Source organism: Melospiza melodia, chromosome 4, assembly GCF_035770615.1.
Source record: "Melospiza melodia melodia isolate bMelMel2 chromosome 4, bMelMel2.pri, whole genome shotgun sequence".
NCBI lineage: Eukaryota > Metazoa > Chordata > Aves > Passeriformes > Passerellidae > Melospiza > Melospiza melodia.
Genome location: NC_086197.1, coordinates 54,933,394 through 54,960,444, shown reverse-complemented (window position 1 = coordinate 54,960,444; position 27,051 = coordinate 54,933,394). Strand labels below are relative to the sequence as shown.

The 27,051-nt window shown below is 50.0% G+C and overlaps 2 protein-coding genes across 4 annotated transcripts in view; one reads left to right on the top strand and one right to left on the bottom strand.

Moving 5' to 3' along the window:
* The window catches only part of MRTFA (myocardin related transcription factor A), a 48,774-nt gene extending 27,507 nt beyond the window's left edge, over window positions 1-21,267 (top strand). Inside the window, exons 3-14 of the mRNA XM_063154593.1 lie at window positions 6,149-6,204; window positions 7,776-7,851; window positions 8,518-8,679; window positions 10,104-10,279; window positions 10,740-10,895; window positions 11,397-11,647; window positions 11,992-12,163; window positions 12,305-13,399; window positions 14,491-14,643; window positions 16,400-16,576; window positions 16,958-17,018; window positions 17,454-21,267. Of these exons, the coding sequence (XP_063010663.1) occupies window positions 6,149-6,204; window positions 7,776-7,851; window positions 8,518-8,679; window positions 10,104-10,279; window positions 10,740-10,895; window positions 11,397-11,647; window positions 11,992-12,163; window positions 12,305-13,399; window positions 14,491-14,643; window positions 16,400-16,576; window positions 16,958-17,018; window positions 17,454-17,953 (3,035 nt within the window). The 3' untranslated portion in view covers window positions 17,954-21,267. The remainder of the gene's footprint in view (window positions 1-6,148; window positions 6,205-7,775; window positions 7,852-8,517; window positions 8,680-10,103; window positions 10,280-10,739; window positions 10,896-11,396; window positions 11,648-11,991; window positions 12,164-12,304; window positions 13,400-14,490; window positions 14,644-16,399; window positions 16,577-16,957; window positions 17,019-17,453) is intronic.
* Window positions 21,268-22,074: 807 nt separating this feature from the next.
* The window catches only part of SGSM3 (small G protein signaling modulator 3), a 29,746-nt gene continuing 24,769 nt past the window's right edge, over window positions 22,075-27,051 (bottom strand). For all 3 annotated transcript variants that reach the window (XM_063154594.1, XM_063154595.1, XM_063154596.1), the window contains 7 exons: window positions 26,388-26,540; window positions 26,222-26,292; window positions 25,869-25,917; window positions 25,576-25,661; window positions 25,097-25,219; window positions 23,649-23,709; window positions 22,075-23,237 (listed from right to left, as the gene is read on the bottom strand). In XM_063154594.1, coding sequence (XP_063010664.1) covers window positions 23,154-23,237; window positions 23,649-23,709; window positions 25,097-25,219; window positions 25,576-25,661; window positions 25,869-25,917; window positions 26,222-26,292; window positions 26,388-26,540 — 627 coding nt within the window. In that variant the 3' untranslated portion in view covers window positions 22,075-23,153. The remainder of the gene's footprint in view (window positions 23,238-23,648; window positions 23,710-25,096; window positions 25,220-25,575; window positions 25,662-25,868; window positions 25,918-26,221; window positions 26,293-26,387; window positions 26,541-27,051) is intronic.

The following is a 27,051-nucleotide window of genomic DNA, read 5'->3' as shown; positions in this document are numbered from 1 at the left end:
AGGCCTGGCTGGATGGGACTTTGTGCAGTCTGGTCTGGTGGAAGGTGTCCCTGCAGCCATAGAAAGGGGATTGGAACTGCATGATCTTTAATGTTTCTTCCAACCAAACCATTCTATGGTTCTGTGACTCATTTGCACTTTGCCATCTGCAAAATGTGGCTTGGAGTGCTGGAACACTGAACTCAGGCATTGCAGTTTTGCACCCTGTTTCATGGGAATGAATACATTGCTCTGAAGTGAATATTTAACAACTTTCATCTCTGGGCTTTGTATGGAAAGGTGAATGTAGATGGTCTTGTGTGCTGCTGGTTGGTTTTGGGGGTCAGATGCAAGAACACAGTTGCAGTGTTTAGCTGCAATATTTTTGAAGCAGGGTGGAGGCACAGAACAGTTGCATCATTGATGTGCAGGGAGGTTTCTCGTGGTCGCTGAGGGTGTGGCCACAAAGATGCTAATGCTTCAGGAATTCCAGAGATGAAGCCTCAAAATGCTCCACAACAGGCAGCAGAGAGACTAAAGAAATTGGATGCTGTGGTAGGAATTTCAAGAGATCCTTGCTAGCCAGCCCATCTGTGACAAGAAAATCAAGTCCTGCTGTCAGTCATCTAAAGGTGAGGGGTAAAACTCATCCTTCTAACAGCAGATGTTACAAACTGCCACGGCTGTCCAGGTGCAACAAAAGTGTGAACAGCTCAGAGGAGGTCACCTGCTGGACTGTGCTGTCCCAGCCCCATTGGTGATGCCATTGCCCCATCTGTCACTGAGCCCTTTTCAGTGCTTGTTGGCATTTGTAACACAGCCTGTTTTCCTGTGGTGGATGGGGCAATTTGCAGATGTGGGGGCCATGGTTCAGCAGGATGGGGCTCCTGCTACAGTGCTGGCCTTAAACTCAGCCTCTCATTTCTGACTTTGTCTGGCAGGGCAGTTGTGCTCAGCTTTGCTGACGCTATTATTTGTGGAGCTGTGCTGTAAACCAGCATACCAATCCAGGTTAAAATAACTCTTTCAAAACAACTGTGATCAGAGTCCACAGATGATTTTGTCAGCATAACCACAGACTGACATGCTTTGTCCCAGACCTAGCTACAGGAATGAGGGCAGAAAGTGGAACTGCAGGTTACTGAGGCTGAAAATGCCGTGTACATGTCATGTAGAAATAAAATCAAAAGGCAGGCAGGATGTAACCTGACTGAAATTGGGCATTGCAGAAGTTACTTCTGCATTGTCAACTATTTATTTTCTGCATACAGTGGAAACCAAAAACCCAACAGCTCATACTGCTGTTGTGCTGTTGTAGTTTGGCAAGTTTGGTGGGTTTTTTCCCTCTAGCAGCTCTCTGTTCTCATCAGGGCTCACTCAAAGGTAGCTGGACAGTTAGATCAGGGATTCAGGTTAAGTTTGGAGGGGGGCAGGTGCCGTGGAGAGGTGCAGGAGATACTTTGTAGCAACACTTCCTAGAGCTCCCTGTGCAGTACAATTGGAGCATTGGCAGCAAGGCAGAAACACGTGGGACATGGAAAAAGGGGGAAAGGAGATCATTACTGAAGCTGGATCTACCAGCAGACTAAATATTTGTTGAAATGCTTCCCAGGGAATTCAGGGTATTAAATGTGGTTTTGCACTTCTTGGGTTTAGTAAGGTGCTTGAAAAAGCCTTTCCTGATGTTTTGGGAAGAAAGATGGAGCTACTGAAGCTGCCTATGCACCTTGTGAGGGAACAGGATTGGAATAAAGGCTTGGTGTCAGACTGGGAGGTGGAGTTGAGCAGGGCTGTTGGGTGGGATGGGAAGGGAGAAACTCCGTGTTTGCCATGATTCAGTGTTTTCAGTGACTTTTCAGTAAACAGAGGAGCAGTTTGTCTGTTTATTAAGCTCCAGGTTAGTAGGCTGAGGGGAGGACAGGACTGGGACTCCCAATGTTTGAAGAAGCCAACAACTATGGAATAAAATGAAAGAAAAAGGCAGAATGTCTACATTTTGTAACACCTAGTCAGTGGCTTGAATTGAGGATGAAGAGTAGCTGGCTTGGTACCAACTCTGCAGAAGAGGATTGGAGACCTTTAGTGGATTGTGAGACAAGCACAAGTGAACGTTGTTTGTTTTATGTACACAGACAAGGCAAACTGTCTGGGACATGTGGCTGAGAAGTGTTATTGAATAATCATTTATCTGTGTAACAGCCAGTAAAGCCTAGGCTGGAATATGTACCCAGTTCTGGACACTAGGCTTCAACAAAAATGCACCTTAAATGGAAGGAGTCCAAAAGGGACCAAACAAGCAAAGGTCTGGATAATGTTACCTGCAAGGGAAGGTTGAGGCAACTGCCTTTGGTCATTTTGTGTATCAGAAGATTGTAGGAGAACCAAAGTTTTCAAAAGGGATAGATGCAAAGAGGAAGAAAATAAATCATTCTCTGTAATGTTTGCAGGTAAGGTAGAGAACAAAGAATAAATAAATATATTTATTTATTCCTTCCTATAAGTAGTAGGAAGGAAAATATAAGTTAGACATTCAGAAAGGTTTTTAAATAGTAACAACATTTGTGTAGTGGGATAATTTCTCTGCAATAATATTACATTTTTCATGAGAGGTCTCCAAGAACAGGTTAGACAAACTACTGTAAGGAATAGTTGAGTGTATTTTATGCAGGCTGAGCAGGCAGAAAGCATCAGGTGATTGGAGTTTCCTCATCCCTAACCCTCTGTGGTTATATCTGATGCTTCAGCTCCTAAGGGCTGTGGACAGAGTGGGAATGCTGCCCCACACCCCCCTGGTTTGCACAGGTTCTGCTCCACCAGCTCAGCCACTCATTCACATGCACTGATATGGCTGAGAATGGTAGAGCTTTGTCAGTTTGGATAGCTTTGAGTGGAATGGATGGAGCAACACTCTGGTGAGCGAGCCAGATGGGTTATGAGGCACAGGAACAGTTTTGCAGGGATCAGTGCTAAGTGGCTGGGAAGGGCAGTGGTAGGAGCTGGAAAAGGGGCATATCTGCACTTTAGGGACTCCTTTAGAGCTCATCCAGAACCTTACTGCTTCAGAGTTCTTCACAGGATTATTTTTTATTTTATTATTTGCTGTGGTAAAGTTAACAGAGTAGCTCCACAGCTCTGGTCTAAGTTGTGATTTCAAAGCCAGAAATGTGCAAGGATTAGTTAACTTCAAATGGAGTATGATTTTACAATAGACACCCTGTTCTGACATATCAACCTCATCCTAGATTGCTGAGGGAAGCAGTGAAGGATTTGTGCCCTCTTGACATTTTCAGAGGTCAAATATGAAATCCTCTGTCATGTTGCCAGCCCAGAGAGCTGCATCCCAGTGCACGTTTCAGAGAACAAGCCATGAGAGACTGGAAGTGGTCTTTACAAGACTATTCCTGCAACAGCTCTGCATTATTTACTATTAAATGCATATGTTTTTCTTTTTTCCTACTCAGGGATTCTTCTCTTGCTTTGTTCTTCTGTGTGCAAGAGTTTTCCTGGACTACCTGTGACACCAGCTGAACCCCTGCAGTTGACTTTTCTGACCATTAGCTGTGGTCAGGGAAATGTCACTTAAAGTTCATCTGCTGCCTCATACTGACAGCAGAGGTAGGCAGGGAGGGGAGAGTAAAGAATTACTGCTGTGCCTGCACATTCTGGTAGAGAGCTTTTGAAGACTCAGGATGAATCCTGCTTCACTTGTCTCCAGGGTAGATGTTTATGCAGATTTAAATGTTGCTTGCTATCTTTGCCCAAGTGGACCTGAGCTTTTATTTTGCTTTTGTGTGAGATGCCCACAATGAAAGGAGAGCACGTTCAGGTTCAAGCACATGTGTGTTCACAAGCAGCTCACTTGACTTGAAAAGTTTGTTCCTTGCTCTTCTTTGGAGTGCCATGGTCAGGCTGCCCAGGATGCCTCATTGCAGGCATCAGCCGAGGCCTTGTTGGTGCCTCAGCTAGATGGAGAAGTTTTTTGCCTTATTTTTGTAGTTATTGCAAAACAATATCCCTGGTTTATCTCTGGTTTATCTCCAAGTGCATTTCACAGCTTGTGTAACTTTCTCTGGTAATTTCTCTCTGTAACCAGATTTATGGAACTAATCTGAGCAGGAACTGTTTGCCCCATTGTTAAAGGGGTCTATATACACACTCACTGTGGTTTTCAGTTACTGTTAATTTATTCTACAAATTATTCTTCATTCACTTCTGTAGTCCAAATCCCATCTACGATGCCTGGCATGTTCAGAATTCCTGCCATGTGGACTGAATGCTACTTCTTACCCCATTGGTGTGAACCCAGAGGTGATACCTTTCCCTGGTCCTAAAAAATTGAGTGCCAGACACAGTTAAGGGATTAGGGTCCCACAGTTAAGGGATAAGGGTTTTTACCTCAGTATTTTAATAAGGATCCTTATGCACCACTTCACCGAGGTGGGTGCACTGCAAGACACACACACACCCCATAGATGGCAAATACAATTTATAGACCTTACAAATTAGCATATCTCACAAGGATGCCCCAGTGGGAGGCCTGGATGAGTGGTGTGACATTCCCCCATCTGAGGAATTCCCCCCTGGAAGGGCCAAATCTCCAGTTTACAGGATATGTTCTAGGGAGGACCTTGGTTTCCTGAGATAGCGTTGGGCTTTCCAGCCCCCAGCTGCAAGGCCTTTAGGATGTTTGGTCTCCTGACAGAATACTAGGACAATGGTCAGTTATCAGATTTAAGGAATTACTAGTATGTATCCTAAGAATACGGAGAATACGTAAAAGTTGTATAAAAGAAAAGGCTAAAAATCATTTTGGTATCAGAAGGACTCTCTGTATTTCACAGAATGTGTTGTAAAACTTTCTGTGGCCACTCCATTTCGTTCTGTAAGAAAGGGTATGGAAGGCTCCATGAGTGTTAGAAGTAGTTTCTTACATTGCATTTATGCAGGGACTTTATTTTTTAAATCTTTTGAGACTTCATTATGGACTTGTATTTGAGAACTACTTAATCACTGGTCTTAAGAGAAAAATAATATCAGCAGACTATTTATCACAGGATTTAGAGGAACATTTCAGAGTTACTAACTATATGAGCTTAGTTTTCTGTCTTCAAAACTTATCTTTATCTTTAAAGCTGAAGTTCTTTAACTTTTCTGTTTAGCTTGGTGATAATTCAGATGATTTAGGATATGAGTATTTTAGAAATATGAAAAGAAATTATTACACTCCGTTCAGCTACTTAATACAAACCACAGTGTGGTCGTTATTTAAAAAAAAACAAGCTACTTGCAGCTGCAGGGAAACTCTGAGGAGCTACTGACACCATCATCCCCCTGCTCTGGTTTTACTGTGGGACGTGAGCTTTGTGTGCTCCAGAGGAGCCAGGCAGAGTGAGAGATTCCTCCAGGGTTAGTGTGGTCCTGGACAGCAGAGGATCAGTTTCTTAAAACCTGATCCATTTTGGCTCTGGTTTTAAACAGGGCCCAAGGGGCTGAGAAGGCCTGTTCTGTGGAGAGCTGAAGTTAATTCCTCAGGCTGTGGTTTTCTGTCAATAGACAGATGTACTTTTCTCTCCAAGTGCCCCTGTTCCCACAGTAATTTCTCTTTCAGGGAGCAGTATTTGGGTCCTGTGGACCCTCAGGTTTTGCAGCCAGTCCTTGCACATGTACAAAACACAGATCCAGATTCAGGAATGACTTGCAGCTTCCTTTGACATTAAAAGATAGTAAAGGGGATTTACAGTTCATTAGCATTGTCCCCATCCTTCCAACAGTCTGACCTCTTACGTGTTTCAGAGCCATTCCCACAAGGGTCCTGGATATCCTCCTCTCTATTGAAGCTTGTTGAGGCTTTTTTGGGGGGCTGTTTCTGAATCCCATTCTTGGACCCAGCTTTGGGAACAGTGATTAGTTTGACTAGGAGTGTACTTGTAGACACTTGTTAGACACTCCAATGACCCACAAAAATTTCAGCTCAGTTCCTGTGTCCCTGTGCTGTCAGATGGAGAATGGCACTTTCCATTGCTTTGTACCAGCTGGAGATGTGCCTCAGTGTGTTGGAAGATGCAGGAGGCAGTTGCTGTGGTGTTTAACTTGGTTGGCCTGAAGGGTTGTGCAGTGAGAGAACTTCCATCATTCTAATTCATTCTCTAAATGCTTTTCCTCTCCACAGCTCTGAAAAGTCCAGCTGCATTTCATGAACAAAGAAAGAGTTTGGAGCGTGCCAGGGTAAGATGCAATATAATCTTTAGTGTTTTGGGAAAGTCAGGAATTGTATGTCTTGTGTTTTGGGCATCCTGTAGCTGTTAATGAGATGCAGAAGGGAAGTGTTCATGTTCTGGATGTCATACAGCCTTCTGGAGTCAGAGGTGTATTAGATGGGGTGTTCTGCAGCTTGCATGTGGTGCTGGTTAACCCTCAGTGAACAAGTTATGCCTAAAGCCCATTGAAAATGGTGCCTGGATTTTCCCTAGAGTCATCTTTCTGGAAGTGGCTGACACTCTTCTTTCCCACTGTCCAGGCACTTGAACATTTTTATTTTTATGGTGTTTGTTTTGCCCTTAAATGCTATTAAATGCTCTTATCACATGGAGCTCAGTTCCACCTTTGAGGAAAGTTTCTCTGTTACCTGCACATGCAATTTTTACCTAGGAGACCAGAAAAATTGAAAATTGAATAGAGAGGATCCCCCCAAAATCTTGACACTGAAATCACAAACTTCTGGCTCTACAGAAGGAGGAAGCCAGGCATCATACTTCATGTGCCACCTTTTCTAACTGGGGAGTTTCTTGGTAATTTCTGTTCCTCAAAAGGCCTCTGGGGATATTTTTTTCTGATTAACCTACAGTGGAATGAAACTTGTTATGACTAAGATTTGTTTTAAAAGTGAAAGCAACATAAGTAAAAAAAATAAGAGCTGTGATTAAGAACTGTAACGGAAGCCATTTAAACTGTGGAAGGATTGCAACAGGGGACTTTGCCTTAAGACCAGTCACCAAAGGTCTTTTTCTTATTTCTCTTTTTTTTCCTAAAACCTTACTAAGTTAATATTTTTATGTGGGCAGCTGAGAAACCATGGTGCAGTTTTCTGACTGACTTTAATACTTATTTTCTCTGAAGGCCCATCCTGATGTCCAGTACTTGCCAGTCTATTACCTGCTGCTTCCAGATTCCCACTGCTCAGCAGTGTAAAGAGTAACATGTTCAGCCTGTCAGGATCATCTCTGTCCATTGCTCCATAGCGCTTTCTGCTGCTAAAAGCAGGTCTGGAAGTGAAATAAGCCTTGTCACAGCATTTAGATTCTGCTCCTCAAGGGACTGCATGGGGTCTTTGGCTCAACAAATAACATATCTTTAATCAAATTAAAAAGTATGCCCAAACCACATGTCAGCCCTGAATGCCAGCAGTACATGAAAGTATATTCTGTGGACAGTGGATCCAGCGCATTTATCTCTCACATAAAAAGAAATCTCATGGATGTTTCCCTGAGACAAGTTAGTGGTGGTGCATACAACAGGAAAAGAGGACTTCTGCTCCTGAGGAAGTGCTTCCCAGTTTCTGTTCTGTGGGGCAGCGTTGCACAATTGGCTGAGGTAATTATAATAGAAGGTCATCTTTAGAGTAAGCTCATTTTCTGGGTGCCCTGGGACAGGAGATGGGTCCCTTCTCCGGTTTGTGCTTATTTAGATGTCAGTAACAGCTAAAGATGGTTGTTTGTTTTCATTGTGCTGCTCAAGAGTCCCTCACTCCTGTGTCCAGTCAGCTGAAGGGGGTTCTTGTTTCTCTGTTTTTGCTGCAGACAGAGGACTATCTGAAACGCAAAATCCGCTCCCGGCCCGAGAGATCAGAGCTGGTTAGGATGCACATTCTGGAAGGTATGGCAAGTGCTGAACCTGAAAACATCAACAATAAACTTTATTGTAACTACCTTTTTAACAGCTTTCTGCTTTGCCTCTGACCTCCAAAGCTTCCTTCCACTTGGGAATGGGCAGATGATCATGCCTGGTGCATGATTCCTTGAGAGGGATTCAACTCTGCTTGCTCAGAATTATTCTCAGAAAAATCTGTTGTGTAAATTCAAGTTGTGCAGTTTTGTATAGGTGAGCAACAATGAAATAGAATGACCATGGATTGCTTTTCTGCTAAGGGAAGACACTGTAAAAAGTCCAAGAGGGATTGAGGCAGATTTGATCTGATTAATAACAAACCTCAGTTTCAGAGAGGGAGTGCTATGCTGCTGCTGAGCACCAAGCTTGGGGCACAACTAGGGGGAAAGGTTGAATGAGAATTGGGTGACATCAGTTTGAGAACAGTGAATTTGTCAAAAGGGCTGCTGTAGTTATCTTTACAACCTAAATATACATAACATCTGTAATATCTTTGTAGTGCATAGTTACCTGTTGTTATCTATCAACTATTTTTCTGTACAGTTACCCACTGTTATCTACAGTTGCCTTTCTGAATAGAATTTAAATACTGCTGAAGGGCATGGGTTGACCATTGTTGGATTGATGCTATTTTATTTACTTTGCCCCAAACAGAGACCTCAGCTGAACCCTCCTTGCAGGCTAAGCAGCTGAAGCTGAAGAGAGCCAGACTGGCAGATGACCTCAATGAGAAGATAGCACAGAGGCCAGGGCCCATGGAGCTGGTGGAGAAGAACATCTTGCCTGTAGAGTCGAGCCTGAAGGAAGCTATTATTGGTAAGGTCAGAGGAGGATCTTTGTGGAGGGCATTTCCCAGATGTGCTGTGATTACCTATCAATTCACCTGCATGTCTAAGAGAGTGTAACCCCATGGCTGGTCTCATTTTCCTGGCCCTGAATCACAGGCTTTCAGCCCAAGGATTCAGAAAAGATCTCCCTCTGGCCCAGATAATGCTATGGAGACATTAAATTATAGGGAATGTGGACATTCCAGAACAATATGAAAGCAGTTGTATACCATAAAGACTTGAAAGGCTGTTGAAGATTGTATTCCATAGATTGTCTCCTTAAAATCCCTCTCTCAGTATAACATGTCAACAATGTTGGTCAGGGAGAACCCACTGACTTAGATCAGGAGGGGAGACAGAATGTAAACAGGTGTGATGAAACAAAAGATGTCTGTGAACTCAAAAACTTCAGAGGATTCGAGCCCTTTAAAAATAAACCAGAACAGATGTAAATCATGCCAGTGCCATTCCAAGGGCTGAGAGGAATGCTGAGGAATAGCCTTCCCACTGCCTGAGCAGTGCTCTTTCCTGTCTCCCCAGACTGAGCAGTCTGTGTGTCTGTGGTTATTCATCCCCTCAAACACGCACAGCTACTGTAAAGACAAATGGGACACAACTGTGAGCAAGATGGAATACTTTCCATAAAAAAGGAAAAGGACAGTGTTGTGAGAGAGCCTGGCTTCACTATTGAACAAGAAGTAGTTGAGGAAAGGTGAACTTGTGAACTGAAGCATAGGAGATGTGGCTTCCTTCTGACAAAGCAAAAATCTCTGAATTCCTCTTGATTTTAGGTGAGGTCAAATGACAGTGTTCCCCTGCTTAGCAGGATTAATTTGAGAAAATGTAGCTTAAAAAAACTTTAGTATATTACAAGTGTACACTCATTTGAATTTATCTACTGGGCACGTAGATGGACTGAAATGCTAATAGCAGCCAGGGCCATCACTTAAACCATAGCCCTTATTGCTTGTAACACTAGAGGACAGTTTGGGATTCTGTCTTCCAAGACAGAAGAATCCAAGAGATTCTACCTCCTAACATACAGGGTGAACACCAAAAAAGCCATTATTCAATCTTATACTGTCCAGTCTTCTTCTTTGGAACCAGATGATAATGAAATAAGCCATGCCACTGAGCTGGGTTTGGGCAGACCTGAAATCTCTTCTTACACTCACTGATCTTGCCAGGCTTGGAAGTCAGGGAAATGGTTCACCCCAGTCCACATCACTTTATTGTACTGACAGTGAATGTAAACACTTAAACCTGATCCAGTTTGGACTCTGTTCTCTCATTTTTAGCTGGTGCTTTAAGCACAGCTCTCCGTGCCATCATTGTCGTTGTGAAACACCTAGTGTCAAGCCGAGTAATTTCTTATTCCACTTTATAGACCACAGTTGATGTTTGTGTTTTCAGTTGGACAGGTGAACTACCCAAAGGTTGCAGACAACTCCTCCTTTGATGAGGACAGCAGTGATGCCCTCTCCCCAGAACAGCCAGCCAGCCATGAGTCCCAAGGCTCTGTGCCATCGCCGATGGACTCCCGGATTTGTGAGCCTCTCCCTAGCACCACTGGCACATCACTAGCTCAGGTGAGAATGTGCAGGCCTCCTGCAGTGCCCTGGAGATTCATGCTGATTTGTGGCAGAGGAGCCCAGAAAGTGAGACTGAGGCTTCCCTTAGAGATACAGTCTGTGAGATTTCACAAGGGGTCTTGGCTCCGTGTGGTGTCAGTTACGTCCTCCTCTGGTTGTTCACAAACCCTCATGGTGGTGCCTTGTGAGGAACTGGGCAGCCATTGCTTGGTGATACAGCCCATGTGCAACTGATCCCAGCAGGAAATGCTGGGAGGAGGTACAGCTGTTGGATTTTGATTCCTTTTCTGCCCTAAGAAGTTGTACTGCTTCTCAGGGACAACTAAAGCGGTGCATTAAAGGCATCCGATTAAAAATTTGAAGGCCATGCTGCTTCCTAAGTGAACACTTCCTGCACCCTGTTAAAGTATTTCCCTCCTTTTGTGTGTATTCATTATGCTTTTTTCTGTCCCTGCAGGGTTCATCCCAGTTGCAGATTAGTGCAGACTCCAGTGAAACTCTTTTCCTACCTGAGCAGCCACCTCCACCACTGCCACCTCCACCTCTTCTGCCCCCTAGTCTTACCAATGGAGTGGCTCTTACTGCTGCCAAGCCCCCACCAACACTCATTAAGGTACTATTTTGGCTGATGTCTTTATTGTTGTAGTCTGAAGGAAGATAAGAAGGTTACTTTTAAGCAGGTTTGGAGTTGGAAGTATTAGATTAACAGATGCAAAGGGAGGAAACATTTCTCACTAGTGTCTTCCTCCGACACTAATTGTAACATATTTAATGGGGTTTTCTGTTCCATGGTGTATTCACCTTCTATAAAACGGATGCTGAATGCAAAATGTTTTGAAACGATCAGTGTTATCTGTAATTAGAGTCAATGAGTCTGCACTGGATGAGCAAATGATCTGATGTGCTGGGAAAGGTGACCTGCATTATGGTGCAGCATAAGCTGCTGCCAGTCCATGTCTGTAATGTCTCATTTAGAGAAGCATGGAAAGACCCTGAGGTGAACAAACTAGAAAACTTCAAAATTAAAATCCCAGTGTGTGTTCTGGTTTACATGGAGTATTACATTATATCAGTGTTTCCTTTCTGACTTGCTTCCTCCTTTTTTTCTAAATAGCAAAGCCAGCCCAAGTCTGCTAGTGAGAAGTCTCAGCGCAGTAAAAAAGCCAAGGAGTTGAAGCCGAAAGTCAAGAAGCTAAAGTATCATCAGTATATCCCCCCGGACCAAAAGCAGGACAAGGGAGCTCCTCCCATGGATTCATCCTATGCCAAAATACTGCAGCAACAGCAGCTCTTTCTCCAGCTTCAGATCCTCAACCAGCAGCAGCAGCACTACAACTATCAGACCATCCTGCCAGCCCCACCTAAGTATGGGTCTGCAGGGGCAGGTCACTTAGCAGCACTTTTAGCAGAGACCTGGTGTTCTGCGTGTGAGGGGTGGCCTCTGGGTGTGACAGTGTGACACATTCAGCCTTGTAGGTTCCAGAGGGCCTCAAAAAGAGCTGGTGCAAGATGAATTGGACAAAAGCAGCTGAAGTGAGTCAGTTGGCACAGCAAGGAGCATGGATATAGTTGAGAGCATTGGTGTGCTTCAGAGTCTAGGGCAGCACTAGTGACCCAGATGTTTCTGAATGTGTATGTTTGTGGACACTGAGGGCCTCTGGTGTCTTTCTGCCGTGGTTTTGATGTCTGTGTTCTTTCTTTTCCTGCAGGCCTCCAGGAGAGCAGCAGAGTGGTGCCGGTGCCCCTGCCGTACGCAATCTCTCTGCCACAGTCAGCAGCACACCTTCAGTATCTTCTGGTTCAGGTGGGCTGAGTAGACAAAACAGTAACGCTGCAGTGGGCAAGCCTGGCCCTCTCCCTGCCAACCTGGATGAGATGAAGGTAAATGTCCTGTGAAGCTGAACAGACCCTTTCTGCCATTGTCAGTGGGCAGTACTGAACGATGTTGCTGCTGATATCTAACTGATAGTTGTTCAGTTAGGAGTTCTCTTAATATTGCCCTCTTTCCCCCGCCCTTACCAGGTAGCAGAGCTGAAGCAGGAGCTAAAGCTGAGGGCCTTGCCTGTCTCGGGCACAAAGACGGACCTGATTGAGCGTCTCCGAGCTTACCAAGAGCAGAACAGTGCAGGCGGCCAAACGACCCCCACTCCCAAGCCCAGCACAGCAGCCGTCCTCCCTAAAGCTGCTGAGGTGGTGGTGGCCTTCCCAACTGCCAGGCTGAGCACAGGCCCAGCCCTGGTCACCACTGGCATTGCACCAGCAGAAGTAGTTGTGGCCACAGTTACTGGTGGCGGCGTGATGAAGTTTGGGAGCACAGGCTCAACTCCTCCTGTTTCTCCAACTCCTTCCGAGCGCTCGCAAATGAGTACGGGGGATGAAAACTCGGGCACTGGAGATACCTTTGGAGAGATGGTGACTTCACCTCTGACCCAGCTCACCTTGCAGACATCTCCAGTGCAGTTCTTGGTGAAGGAAGAAAGCTCCAAGTCCACTTCCTGCAGCATAAATGTGGCACCCAAGTCAGAGTGGTGTGGTGCTGGTAACAGCAGAGATGCAGAAGTTAGGGACAAAGACCAGATGCTGCAGGAGAAGGACAAGCAGATTGAGGAACTCACCCGCATGCTGAAACAGAAGCAGCAGCTGGTGGAGATGCTTAGGCTGCAGCTGGAGCAGGAGAAGCGCTCCCAGCAGTCCCAGCCAGCCCCAGCAGCTGCGGGAGAAGGAACAGCCCTCGCCTCCAAGCCAGGAGCGTTTGGCGCCCAGGTCAAGAGTGAAAACGGTTTCCTGAGTTGCCAGTGTGCGAAGCAATCCAGTGGCCAAACAGAGCAGTTCAGCCCCGCACCAAGCGCTAGCCAAATGGACACTTCCAAGCCAAGCGCAGTGCCAAAGAAAGCCGTGCTGGTGAAGCAGGAGGAGGCGGAGCCGCCGTGCCAGTCCCACAGCCCGCAGCTTATCCTTGGCCAGCAAGGGAGCGCCCTCGTCAAGGGCACCCCTCCCCCCACCCTCATCACTGACTCCACAGGGACCCACATTGTCCTCACCGTGACCAAGCAGAGCGCCGAGAGGCAGGGCCTCTCTCCCCACGGGATGGCAGGGAGCAGCTGCCCACCCCTGCAGGTAGGCAGGGGTCAGATCCCATCTGAGGTTGGGTTCCTCTCTCCTCGTCCCACTCAGGTCACCATAGGATGGCCTCAGGGGTGGAAATTCAGTAGATACTGAAAGGGCCGAGTTGCTCACTGCAGTGGTTGGTAGATCATGGCTTTGTAAAACAGAGCAGTGTAAGCAGATCTTTGGCAAAAAGACTGGAATTTGACTATGATGAGCTGTGTACGGCAATGCACGATTGGCTCTGTGCATCACAGGCTGTTCAGCATTCTTCCAAACACATGGTTCTGCCTTTTGTCAGGCAGGACCTTGGGCTTGGACTATAAGGGTTTGTTGCCACAGTTCACTGTTTTTTAACAACTATGCCTGTGGTAGTAAAATGAGCAGAGTGTATTTCACCTCTTGTCCTTAACTGTAGAGATCGTAGTTGGAGTGATAGATGGGTCATCTTATCTACCAAGAGGTGAAATCAGACCCTGGGAGCAGACTGTTTGCTTTTTGGCTGCTCTTTGTTTTAATGCATGTCAGTATTTCAGTGTTAACAGCGTCTTTCATCAGAGATGATTTACGAATCCCCTGCTGGCATGAGCTCAGCACTTAACAGAAGTGTTCGAGTGTTCCTTCCAGGAAGGGATAAATATGCCCAAGTTTGATGGCATAAGTCAAACCTCAGCACCTTCCATGACATCAAGGATAATTTTCATTCTCTGCTGATACATTTCTTGCACTTTCTGCAGAGCAAGTGGCAGTGTCTGCCATTAGTGACAGGCACGGAGCAGGCTACGTTTGCTGCATAGCAGGTGAGATGTCGGCAGCGAGAATCTCACCTGAGCTCCACCACTGCTCCACAAGGGCACAGCTCCTGTCAGGTCTGGCAGTCCTTGAGGCGTGTCATAGGTAGCCCAGGGATTTAGGCTGGTACTACCTCCTCCCTTAGGACTCTCAATTGCATCTGGTCTGATTTCTCTGCTCAGGGAAAGAGAAGGATGGAATTTAATAAAGAGTGGGGAAAAAACAAACTTATAAATCCTGTAAGAAGCCTAAGCCCTGTGTCAGTGTCAAGTCTGGGGAATAACCTGTTATGGATACCCTTTTCTTTCCAGAGTGTACAATCATCACCCGCTAAAACTTCCAGCCAACTGCCGTGTCAGGTACCTGCAGACACCCCTCAGCAGCCCACACAACAGCAGCAGCAGCAGCAGCAGCAGCAGCAGCAGCAGCAGCAGCAGCCACCCAGAGGACCAAACCAATCTAAGGTAGTTCACTGCCTGCTCCCTTTTCTCCCTTGGTTTTCTTTGCCTGCTGCCAGCGTTTGTAGCCACAGGCAGTGGGTGCAAATGTACCACATTCCAGTGGGTGTTGTCTGTGGAGTAAAAACAGCGAGGGGCTGGAGTGGGCAGCCTTGATTCACAGGAGTGTTCCAGATTCTTGAAGGACTGCTGCTGAACAGAAGAGGTGGCTGCTGCATGGAGAGAGGGTGGTGTGGACGGTGTGGCTGCTGCTGTGAGCTCGGAGGGGTAGAAAGGCTGTGACCTTTTAGTCTCTGCTACTGCTGAGCATGCTGTCATTTCCATTCTCCTGCCCTGAGCATGCCAGTTAATCACCACTTTGTGAAGTGTTATACTGCTTCAGGAAAGAGAGCACCTCTGCCTTTAACCCTCTCCAGGTGCTGGCTGTAAAGAGGCTATGCTGTACATCTCAACCCTTTCTAGCCTGCTTAGCTGTCTCTCTAAACTGTAATTAAGATAAAGTACAGAAAGATGATTTAAGAGTTTTTAAGAGCTTGGAGGATCATTTCTGAGTCAGTTCCTGGAAAGGGTATGAAGACAGAAGTGATTTCTAGCATATTTAGAGTGAGAAATGTACTTTGCAAAGGGTCAGTGCCTTGGTTTGCTTTGAGACCTTGGAGAAAGTGGAGAAGGTAAATAAAGGCACCTTTTTCCTTGGAGTTCCTTAGCCTTTGTGCTGCAGAGGTGTCTGTACTGACTTTTCCAATCCTTTTGCCTCCCTGTGGGGTCAGAAGGCAGGTCACAGGGCAGCTGGCCTACACCAAGTTGTCTTTCTCAGCACCTCCAAACCTGCAGCTTTTCTTCCCCAACGGTTTCCATAAGCAGTTGCTGAGAATTGGTACTTCTGGTAAACCAGCCCACCCAGTGTGTCAAAAAAGGTGCCCTCCCAGCACATCCCATGGCCTGTGCCATGGTTTCCAGCCCTTCTCAGGAAGAGTGGACCCCAGCAGAGCTGCTCTGGGGTTGCTCCTCTACCTGTGGGTCACAGAACAGATGAGCAGCTTTCCAGGGAAAACAGGATAGGCAAAGGCATCAATATGTACATGTGTTGGAAGTGGCATTCAGCTGCTGCCCAGGGTTTGCTGCTCTGGGGGAGCAAGTTTCTGTGTGGGTCACGCAGAGCTGCTGTAGAGAGAAAGGCCTGATCCTCCTTCCTATGGGCAGTTATGTGCTGATTCATCTGGTAAAGCTGAGTCATGAGCACCACTTCCTGCAACACTTGGGGTTTCCTTTGGAGCTCTGGTGCTGCTGAGGGCTCTGGTGCTCTCCACCCACCAGCAGGCTGTGAAACTTGCTGCTAAGTGAAGCTGGCTTGTGCCTCCAAAGCAGGCACTGTAGAGGGAGGTGGGTAGGCCCTGGATATATTGCACAGAGTAGGCTGAGCACACAAGGGAAATGCCCTTTCCCTCCAAAGTGCTGCAGGAATCCCCTGCTTGGATAGATGAGGCTCTCCCCATCCAGGAGAAGTGAGGAGGTGGTTTGTGGTGTGGCCGCTTTAGCATTGGAAAAATCAACTAAAGATTTCCAGCTGTGAGTCGAGGGGAAATTTGTCTTCTTCCCCTGCAGTCAGAGGAGGCAGGCTGCTGTGGGCAGAGCAGTGCAGACTGCTGTGCAGTGCTCCCAGGGAGAGGTGATGGTCTCTCAAAGCAGCTGTGAGACAGTAGTTAATGTAGACTTTTCCCTGATTTGCATTCATTCCCTCTTCTGCCTTCATTCTAAACAGTCCTCATCACAGCCTGGCTCTCCTGCTGCACCTTCCCCCTCCCAGATGGACCTGGAGCAGCAGCAGCACACGCCGCTTTTTGGAACTCCTCCACCTCCTCTTCCTGTTCCCTCGGTCCCAGTGAAAGAGCCACCACCAGGCTATGAAGAGGCCATGAAGCAACAGCCAAAGGCCCAGGTGAGAGCTGTTGCTCTCCCTGGTTTCCTTGGAGAGCAGAGGAAAGGTTGCCATTGTGAATTTACTTAGTTTCTTGATGTGAGCCAGTGGTAGGGAATGGAGACACAACTGCACCTTTCTCATTGAACTTCCTCTGGAAGGTTTGGGCTGAACCCAGGTAAAAAATCCCAAGCCATTCACTGCCGTTGCTGACCATACTTTCCAAGCCAGTTACAGCCTGGGTTACAGAGGTTACATGGTGCCATGTCATGGTGTGCTCACTCTTGCTAAAAAACAGCCCCATCCCTGGGGCAAGGGAGGAGAGCCAGCAGCCAAGGGTGTTGCTGGAGGTGGAAGTTCCCCTGGTGAATAGGAAGCTAATCCTGCACTTGCTCTCCCCAGGAGAACGGCTGTTCCAGCCAGCAGATGGACGACCTGTTTGATATCCTCATTGAAAGTGGAGGTGAGGAGACAAAGCCAGCATTTCCCACCATCCCTGGGTCTGAGTCTGGGGATTGCAGAGCACCGAGGGGAGAGTCTCTTATAGCCTCGCTCTTCTCCAGTGTCCCTTGCAGGGCCTTTAGCACTGGCAGCAGTCATTAAGGCACTGAGGGAGATGTCAGTCAGGCCTTAATACGATTCTGTGATTCTTGATAGCTCTGCTGCATCAGAGTCAGGCACATCACTTCTGAGATACTGGACAGAGATGGGATTTTGGGGAGGTGGGCTGAAAACTCCCCATAGTGAGGCAAGCACAGGCACAGGGATGTTTCCTCATCCCAGCTGGTGGTCAGTGACAGCTTAGTCTGGGGGGTGTCTGTAGCCCTGGTGGGTGGGAGGGATCCTTCTGGTGTTCAGCCAGACTTTTCCTTACCTGGGCTGTTTGTTCCCTCTCCAGAGATTTCTGCTGACTTCAAGGATCAGTCGTCCCCAGCTGGGAAAGAGGCGCCCGTGGCCCCGGCGTGTTCCCCAGCGCCCAGCAGCCAGCACTCGTCGGAGCTGGCGGTGCCGGTGTCCCTGGGGCAGCCGGTGCTGCCGGGCCGCCTGGAGGACTTCCTGGAGAGCAGCACGGGCCTCCCGCTGCTGACGGCGGGCCACGACGGGCCGGAGCCCCTGTCCCTCATCGATGACCTCCACAGTGAGATGCTGAGCAGCTCGGCCATCCTGGACCACCCGCCTTCACCCATGGACACCTCGGAATTGCACTTTGCTCACGAGCCGTCTGGGGGCATAGCCCTGGATCTGGCTGAGGCTAACTTGGACAGCATGGACTGGCTGGAGCTGCCAGGGGGTTCTGTCATGAGCCTGGCTCCCCTGAGCACCACGGCTCCCAGCCTCTTTTCCACAGACTTTCTTGATGGACATGATCTGCAGCTGCACTGGGATTCTTGCTTGTAATTCTGTGAGCAGAGACTGAAGGGAACGGGAGTGGGAGGGCACAGGCATGCAGAGGGAAGAGGCCAGTCAACCAAAAAAAAACAAAAAGAAAGAGCTCCTAGTATTTGTACTCCTCCCCTAACAGTGTCCTTCCTGCGTGAAGCCAGCAGTGGGCAGGGCCAGGACAGGGAGATCGGCTGCTGGGGTGGGAGGGGAAGGGGGCAGGAGGAGCTGTGGAGCTGGTGGCCTCCTGCCCACTCCACACAGCTTGGCCCAGCTGGGGTGAGAGCAGAGCCAGCAGCCCCTGTTCCTCCAGGCAGGAGCAATGGCAGCACATTGTTCCCTCACACGGGACAGAGCATGACTGGGCCTGAGCTGTTTCCAGAAGCAGCGCTCTGCGCCTTCCTGGGATTGGCAGATAGAGGGGGTTGTGCTGCCCCAGCACGGTTGGTCTTAACGGTTGTGGAAATGGATTCTACCTCTGGAGCAGGACACAAAGGCAGGAGGGCTGGCTGGGGCCCAGAGCAGCTGCCCTCTGCACCACCTGCCATCTCTCAGGGGAGGGTCTGATCTGCCGCAGGGCTGGGAGGAGCTGGGCAGAACAGGCACCTTCTCTAAATGTAGCCAAAGGGAACCAAGGCTCCCCACCAACCTGCTAACGTCTAAGCTGGTTTCCCAAATATTGCTGAGCTTGGCAGAGGCCTGCCCGCTAGCTTCACTCACTTTGGGCTGCAAAACAGGTTTTTAAGGTGCTAAAATCAGGTCCTTATATGTTAAAATTGCTGTCAGGCACAGCCCATTGCCCCCAGCTCCCACAGCACTCGTGACATCCCAGGTGAGCAGGGCACTCAGCCTGGGCAGGGACCCGGGCAGTCAGCCTGGCGTGTCCTGGGGAGTGGGTGAGGGGCACAGCTGGCAATCAGTAACATATCATTGGGGGCCATGTGCAATCTGTCTTTGCCTTCACTGTGTTGGTGCCTCACTGTAACACGTGCCCCAGTGGAAAGCAGCAGCTGGGAATGGATGTTGGACCCCATAGGCAAGGAAGGGGAAGTGGGACTGCAAGAGTGGTGTTGAGTGGCACAGCACAGGTCCTGGCTCAGTGACTGTGAGGGCCCCTTGCTGGGGAGGAGCCTGAAAGCAAGTATTGGGCAGCTGACCTCTGCTCCTCCCTCCCTCCAAAGTAAATGGCTGCTTACTTTGAGCCGGTGCCCTGTGTCCCTGTGGGGCCCCAGGCTGGTGCCTTGGGACAACTGCAGGCTGAGGACTGGGTGTACAAGCCCCCAGGACCTCAGAGCCACGACAATGCTATTCCTTGGGCAGGGCTCTGTGGTGGAGCACCAGGCCTGTGGCTCACCCTTATGCTGTTACTTTAGAATTCCTGTGTCAGTAACTCACAGCCACGCTGAACAGGTGGGACGTGGCTTACGTGGATGTGGCCACCTCGCCACAAGGCTGTCCCTGCTTTGGCCCTGAGCTGGGTCCAGGGTGCTCGTGCTGAGTGAGGTGGGGCAAGCTGTGGCTTCTGAAGTCATCCAGACTGAGGTACTGACCTGCTCAGGCAATGGAAGGATGAACTGCCATCCTTCTCAGTATCTCCTTGAGGATGCTGTTCCCACCTTTCCCCCACGGTGGGCTGCAGAGCTTCCTTGCTGGGGAGCGGTAGCTGTGAGCCCCATGCTTCTTCCATGCAACTTTGGTACCTGGTCCTCTTCCCAGGGAGAGGCTGTGCCACAGGGGTGCTGGTACCTCTGCTCCATGGTGAGGCAGGTGAATGCCAACCCTGCACAATGTGCTCTCCCTCAGCCACTGAACTGGCAGCTGGGTGGGGTCATGCCTGTTTGCAGCTGGGAGATACTCCAGCTTTCCTGAGCCCTTTGCTTGTTAACTGCATGGGGAGCCACTTTCCTAATCATTAGCAGGGGGAGCCTGCTGACAGCTTCCTTTCTTTCCCCTCCTCTCTCCTCTGGCCCTGAGCTGTAAGCAAGTTGGAGCCTCTTATCTGCCTCCCTCAGTGTCCGGATTGGGGAGGACACCACTCCCCCCTCCCCCACAGGCTTTCTATTCCTCAAACTACAGTGTCACATCCTAAAAATCAGAATAAAAGAGTCTGGTGAGCACCCCCTTTATCCTCCTGAGCCCTCCCTGAATTCTTCCCTGGCACAGCCCAGGTGCTCACTGGGACCAGTGAGTACTTAGCAATCACCTTAAGGAGCTTTCACCTGCTCTGCCCAGCTTTGGGGGCAGGAGGCAAGGAGTTTCTAAGGAGGAAAGTATGGGGGAAGTGGGAGGATCTCCGAGATGCTAGGGGCAAAATGTGAGGCTGCCTGTTTGTCAGACTCAAGCAAAATCAGGTTCTTCAGCCCATAGTTGCAGTAGCTCCCACAAAAACCAGCTGTGTGATTTCTTTGGTACAAATAATTACAATTCTACAGCTATTAAATAAAGAAGGAAATTATCAATAAAGTGCAATGAGTTCCTAGAGGAAGGTGGGAGACTCCAGCTGCAGTCCTGGCCTGACCCAGCCCTGGTTCCTTGCCCTGAGCCAGGTACTCCAGTGATTGGCAGAGAGATACCAATGCCTGATAGCAGTGTAGCCCTTCCCAGAGATTGCTGGTGGAAGGCTGAGCTCCCTTTCACTTTCACCCATCCACCATCAGGTGTGAAACTGTAGGAATTTAATGACCCTGACTTTGCCCAACATACTTGCACTGGCTGAAGAGCTTCAAGGAGCCCAGAGGATGCAGAACCATGAGCCTCATGTCCTGAGGAGCCCGGCTGACCTGTGGGAGCCCCTCTGCACAAGGGGCTTCTGCCAGGAGAGTGAGTGCTAACCCCTTGCCTGTGGGCAGAGAGGAAGGTGGTGCCTCAGCCCTGAAAACGTTACTCTTTTCCCCAAGCAGTGCCCAGAGCAGGCTTGCCCAGTTCTCTGCTTTCTTACTATTATTTCTTTGAATAATAGTTCAATAGTTCTTTGTTGGAAGAGGTATTCCCCTGGACATACATTTTTGCACCCATTGGGAAAAACAAAGTCTGATGTTCTGCCTCTACCTTGAATGTAATCCTGAATCTTTCTGCTGTAACCACTACTTGTTTGTAATGTGTATTTGACTAGCACGCACTCTCCCTTCCACTATGCAGCCACTGGCGAGGGGCGATCAGCACCATCACAGTCGGATGGTGCTGGGGCATCGGATCCACAGCGAGTATTCAACTGGAAAAGGATAAAAGTGACAAGTTAATGGGGGAGAGAATGGATCTTTAAATTGAATTATTTTTTCAGTTACAAATATTTGAAGAAAAAAAAATCCATTTTATTAAAAAAATTCCAAACAGCCATGTTCTCAAAAACTTCTCTGCTGTGCTGGTGGGAGGGCTTGGGGCCATTCTGCCTTTTTCAGCTAAGGGTGGGTGATCCCTCTGTGTCTTCTCAAACCTGAAAAAAGCAGCTTCAGTGGTGGTGGCTCATCCTTCTCAGTTGCAGGGAGATTCCCTCAGTGTATGGAAATTACCTACCCTGCAACCAGAGGCAGGTTTTACCAGGGACTGCTAATTTGTCTCCCCCAGCCCAGCAGGCTGGTCTGGACTGCAGGTGGTGGTGAGGTGACACTGCCCCTTCTGCAGCCACATTCCAAAGGAATTACCTTCACTGAGGACACTCACTTTCAAATCAGAATATATGCTGCAACTTCCACCCTCCCACAAGCTTGGACTTCTAAGCACAGTTCTCCCAAGGGCCTGTGCCCTGTTACTGTCCCACTTTGCAGCTCAGCCTACACCTGCTTTGTCCAGAGACGCTTCTGGTAGAGAAAACACTGCTGTCCCCACCACCCAGCCCTGCTTTCTGCTAGCCCCTCTGCCTTTCCTAAGGGTCCTCCCTCTGCAGTGTCCCTGCAACCCGTAGTTTCCGGTATTTCTGGCTTTTCTGAGGCCGTGCTGGTGGCACAGAGGTGAGACAGGGCTGCCACTGCTGGCAGCACAACTGGCTCTGCCCTGGCTGCTGCCTGACCTTGTGGGCTGCTCCAATGCAGGGAGCTCCCTCAGTGCCAGCACAGAAATGGGATCACCACTGTCAAATGGCAGAAAAGAAAAATTAAACCAAGTCCTGACCCTGTCAAAAAAAAACCCACAAAGCCCAGCACTCTCCCAAGATGCAGTTTTATTTACAAACCCACCAAATAAAGTAAGAATCTAGTGTCATCCCATCAGTAGTTTGTGCTCACAGACAAGCGCTTTCAGTAGAAAGTCACAGACTCCATATCCAGAGCCACCACCACAAAGCAGCAATTCTCCACTCCTGACCCACGTCCCCAGTGCCATCGCAGGGCGAGGAGGACGAGTAGGTCTCCCTGAGCCAGCTCCAACCTAAACCTTGTCCTGAGCTACAACGGTGCCAAAATATACATGTTCCTGGAGGAAATTTACAGCTTTTTGGTTAACAGTAAAAATCATCTAAAACGACAGCACGAAACACTCTTGTTTGGAGGAGAGGTGGTTTTTGTCTGCTCCCAGAGTAGACAATGACCATCCCCTAAGGCTGTTACAGTGGTAACAGGCTGGTAAATTTGGGCAACTCCTGTCAACACCCCACACCAGTGCCAGGGAGGTGGGATGAAACTGATGCCAGTTCCCCCTTCTTAGCTCCAAGTCAAAGGAACTCTGCAGTGTCCCCCAGCAGAGGGGAACCCTTGGCTGCCATGGGGAGGGTTTGTGCTCTCCCTGCTGCTGTACAGCAGTGAGTCTCTCACAGCCCAATTCCACATGGCACCAGCTCTCATGGATCAAAGCCACCCCAAAAGGGCCATCTCTCTCCCACCGCTCCAGCCACAGACACGCTCACATCCCCACACTGCTGGCCCATGGGGCAGGGCACAATGGCTCCAGCCAGGCTGCTCCCCTGGGCACTGGGGGGGAGGCAGGGCTGAGGAAAGCAGGAGATAGGGGTGGCAGAGATGTGGAAAGCTGGAAGGGGGCACTTGGTTTTAGTAGCCAGAACACACTTGTCCCTTTGCAGCATCACCCTCAACCATCAGCCCCCTGGGGTCTGCAGCTCAGCCTCCTGGCACAGCTCCATCTGTCCCAGGAGGTTTGGCAGCCCCCGGGGGGATTTTGTCACAGATACAAGTGGGTGGGGTGGGGAAGGGCAGGGCGTGAGACATGAGGGGGTGGAAGAGATGAGTGTGGCCAGCGAGAAGGTCCCCAGGATGGGGTGGGGTGGGGGTCACCCATCTATGTCCCAGCTGAAGAGATGGTGCTTCACAAGCATGTCCTGCACTCCTTCCTTCAGTGGCTTCTTCTCCTTCTCCTGCAGGATGACACAGAGACCCAGGTCAGTGCACCACACCCAGAAAAGGACAGCAAAGGAGAGGTTGTGTCTGCGGGCAGAGCCTGAGCATAGCGAGGCTCTGGCATCCAGAGCAGCTTCCTGCACTTCCCACCTTTGCACAGCTGGCACAGGGAGAGGCCTTTGGTTTGGAGAGCATCAGGGAAAGGGAGCCTGACACTTCCCTCTGCCCCAGCTGGGCAGGGCAGGCAGCCCCCTCTGCCACCACTGCCCCACAGCTCCTGCTGCAGCTGCTGGAAAGCAGCCCCATCCACAGCCTCTGGAGCTGGCTCCAGGGGAGGCAGATGAGGGGCTGAAGCACAAAGCTGGGAGAGGGAGGCAGTAAGTGAAGCCCCTGGCTGAGTGAAAGAATGAGATATGCCACCTACTCACCTCCCTCTTTATTGGCAGCTCCCAGTCCTGAGAGAGGCTGAAAGCAAATTTGCCGAGGACTCTGCAACAAAACCAGAAGAGTGTGATGTTAAAACGGACCCCCCAGACCATACTCAAAGCCTTTGCCCACAGCTGCTGCCCCAGGCACACAAATACACTGTCTCCCAGCTTGTCCTGGCATGCCACTAAGCTTACAAGGGTGAAATTCCTTGTTTGATGGTGTTGAAAAGACAGCAGCAGTCACTCATTCCCTCTTTGCTGGGCTTCACATCCTCCCAGGCCAGGCTGGAAGAAGGAGCCTGAAGATGTGACTCAAGTGCAGCCCCTACAGAGCCTGTGCAGCAGCACAGGGAGGCAGGGGCAGCCCCAGCTCTGGGGGACTGCAGACATGCCTGGCTGGGGGCTGCACAACTGCAGCTGGCAATGGCAGATGGCAGCTTCCTCTCCAGAAAGCAGAGCCCTTCCTGCAGCACCTCAGAGCTCTGCAGCCCCCTCCCTCTCCCTGGAGCAAGAGAAGTGTCCTGCAGCAGCAGTGCTCAGAGGGGCTGGCACAGGGCGCTCCCTTGCTGGCTGGGAGAAGCAGGAGGTAAGACATGAACCAGTCCCACTCGGTCCTTTGGCTGTGCCCAACTGGCACTGTCCCCATGCTGTGGGACACGGCAGCCCAGAGGTGGCAGGAACCCCCTCCCATTCAGCAGCAGGCTGAGAACACCCTGAAGGGTGCACACACAGGGCTGCTCTGGCTACAGATGCTCCCACTGGGGCCTGAGGCAAGTGGGTGGTGCACACAAAAGGCAGCTTCCACTGAAGGACAGCAGGAACCAGGCTGGAGCAGTGGTGACAGCAGGGGATTTGCCTTCCAGCTCCCTGGGACTTCACCTGGCTTTGCAGAGTGCAGGAGGGCCAGGAGCATTGATGCCCAGAGCCCCAGAGATGCGTGGCCTGGGCTCCAAGTGACTGCCTTGTGCAAGCTCAGGCACTAAAGTTGCTTTCAGCCCTCTCACCTAACCAGGGAGTCAGTGGGTGACTGGCTCCTTCCCAGCCAATGACTGTCCAACTGTCTCCCTAGGATATTCCCTGTTCCCTGCTTGGACTTGGAGTGCCTGGCAAAGGACATGGAGAGCAGTGGGGTTGAAAAGGCAGACTCTCCATCAGAGTAGGTGTACAGCAGGAGGCAGGCAAAGGCTGCCTGCTTGTCACAACAGGACCCCAGGAGCCAAGCTCTGCTCTTGGATCAGGCAGGCACAGTGCCTCACAAAGAACTGCCCAGAGATTCCCTGCTGCCTCAGCACACAGCAGGAAATCTCTATGGCTGGGATGTCTGGGCAGCCCACGCTGCAACTCACTGGAGAGGGCCCAAACCCAGCTGTAGTGAGGGCCACCTCCTGCACAGGAGGGGGAAATCTATTCCAGACACTGGCAGGGGGACGTGCCATGGGGACACTCACCTCAGCTCACATTTGATCTGCACCCAGCCAGGGCTGCGCAGGAATGACCAGGGATGGAACCACTTCTCCACAGTCTGCAGGCTTGAGCACAGCACCTCCAGCCACAAGTGCAGCACCTGCTCGCTGCAACAATGGGGTATAGGCTTGTTAGTCAGCTGCAGCCAGGGAAAGAAACCCCATCCCTCTGGGCTAGTCTGTTTTCAGCCCTAGCCTTGACTCCCATCCCCAGCCCTGTGGGAACAGGATAACCCCGTAAACTCATGTGAGCCACCCCATACAACAGGATCTCCTTCTTCCAGCAAGGAATCAGGCCAGCACAACACACAAGGAACAAGTCTCTCCCAGTGGCTGCAGTGAGAGGGGGGAAAAAACGATGCTGTGGCCTAAGACTGAAACCACTGCTGTCCTCAAGCCCACTCTGTCCCTTCCCAAGCTCTTTGCAGCCAAAATGCTGAGGGCACCAGGACCAGATGACTCACTTGAGTCCAACACAGATCAGAGAACGAAGCTTCACATCCATCTGTGCATGTGCAGCATCGTGTGTCATGTTCACAGCCTGAACCGCCTACGGGGAGGGAAGGTGTGGTTACTGCTGGGCAGCCACTTCAGCAACACAGCCAAGTGCTGCCCACCCCCACCAGTGCCCCCTGCTACCACCAGAGGGGCTAAGAGAAGGTCTGGGAGACTCTGGAGCATCTCCCTCCAACAGTCTCCACAGGAAACATCCCCAAAGTAGGAGCTGGGCTCTGGCTGGGCTTGGGGCAGCACTCACCCGGTAAAGCAGCTCCTCTGGAGTGAGGACTTTGCCATCTTCATCAAGCCTGTAAAGATCACAGCAGAGACCCAGCTAGCTCCAGCCACCCTGAGCAGGCCTTTCCTGCTTCATACCCCAACAGCTCTCATGCTGCTGCTGAGCCCAGGGGTGCCCCGCAGCCATGAGAGCCAGATACAGATCCAGAATCAAACACAGGGGCCCAGGGGAGAGGACAAGAGCCACTGCCAGCCCAGGTCAGCACAGGCACAGCCTGCTGACACCACACCCACAGGAGAATGGGGCAGACCACAAGCCTTGCCAAGGTACAGAGCAGCATCAGTTTGATGAGCATGGAGGAGCAGGGCACAGACCTGTAAGTCTTGCAGAGCACAAGGCGAGAATACACGGAGTCAAAGTCCCGTTCCACTTCCCGGCTTGCAGCCTGGAGGGGCAGAGGGACACTCAGCACACCTGCCCTAAACCCACCACCTCAGCCCACTGGCAGCACTGCCCCACGAAAGAACTGGGACATCTCACCTCTTCAATGAACAGCCAAGGGTGGCAGGCACCCCCCAGCAGAGATGGCTTCTTCAATCCATGTTCAAATATGGACTTCAAGGCTGGACAGAGTGTGCCTCGCACTAAGTCTGTCACTCCCTCTGTGACAGAGTCATCTCCAGCGATGGAGTACTGGGGAACAGGGAGAGCCAGCTCTCAGGGGGCAGAGCATGGAGGTGATCCACTCACACCTCTGCACAGACCAATTCCACACCCAGGTGCCTGCCAGAACCCCCTCCCCACCTCTACCTGTCATGCTCTTGCATAAGGCCCCATGTTCTGTGCTACTGCAGGGGATCTCCTGAGACTTTTGTGTTCAGGTGGTGCCCAGGAGACCCCACAAGTGACCCCAGCACCAGCCCGGCAGCATTCAGCACCCCGGAATGTGATGGTGTGATGCTGACTGAGCTAAGGTGTGGAGAGGAACTTGCACTGAGGTCTCTGGGACTCCATAGGCTGCTCAAAGTCAAGACAAACAGAACCAAATAGGAATTTCCAGGTCAGGGGGAACACCACTTTGAGGTGTCACCCTGACAGTCTCCTAACACCCCCATAAGTGAGATGCTTTCTGTTTCCGCAGTTAGGAACAGAAACCCTCAGCAGTGTGGGACATTTCTGTGCACAGAGAGGTGATCTGCATCTA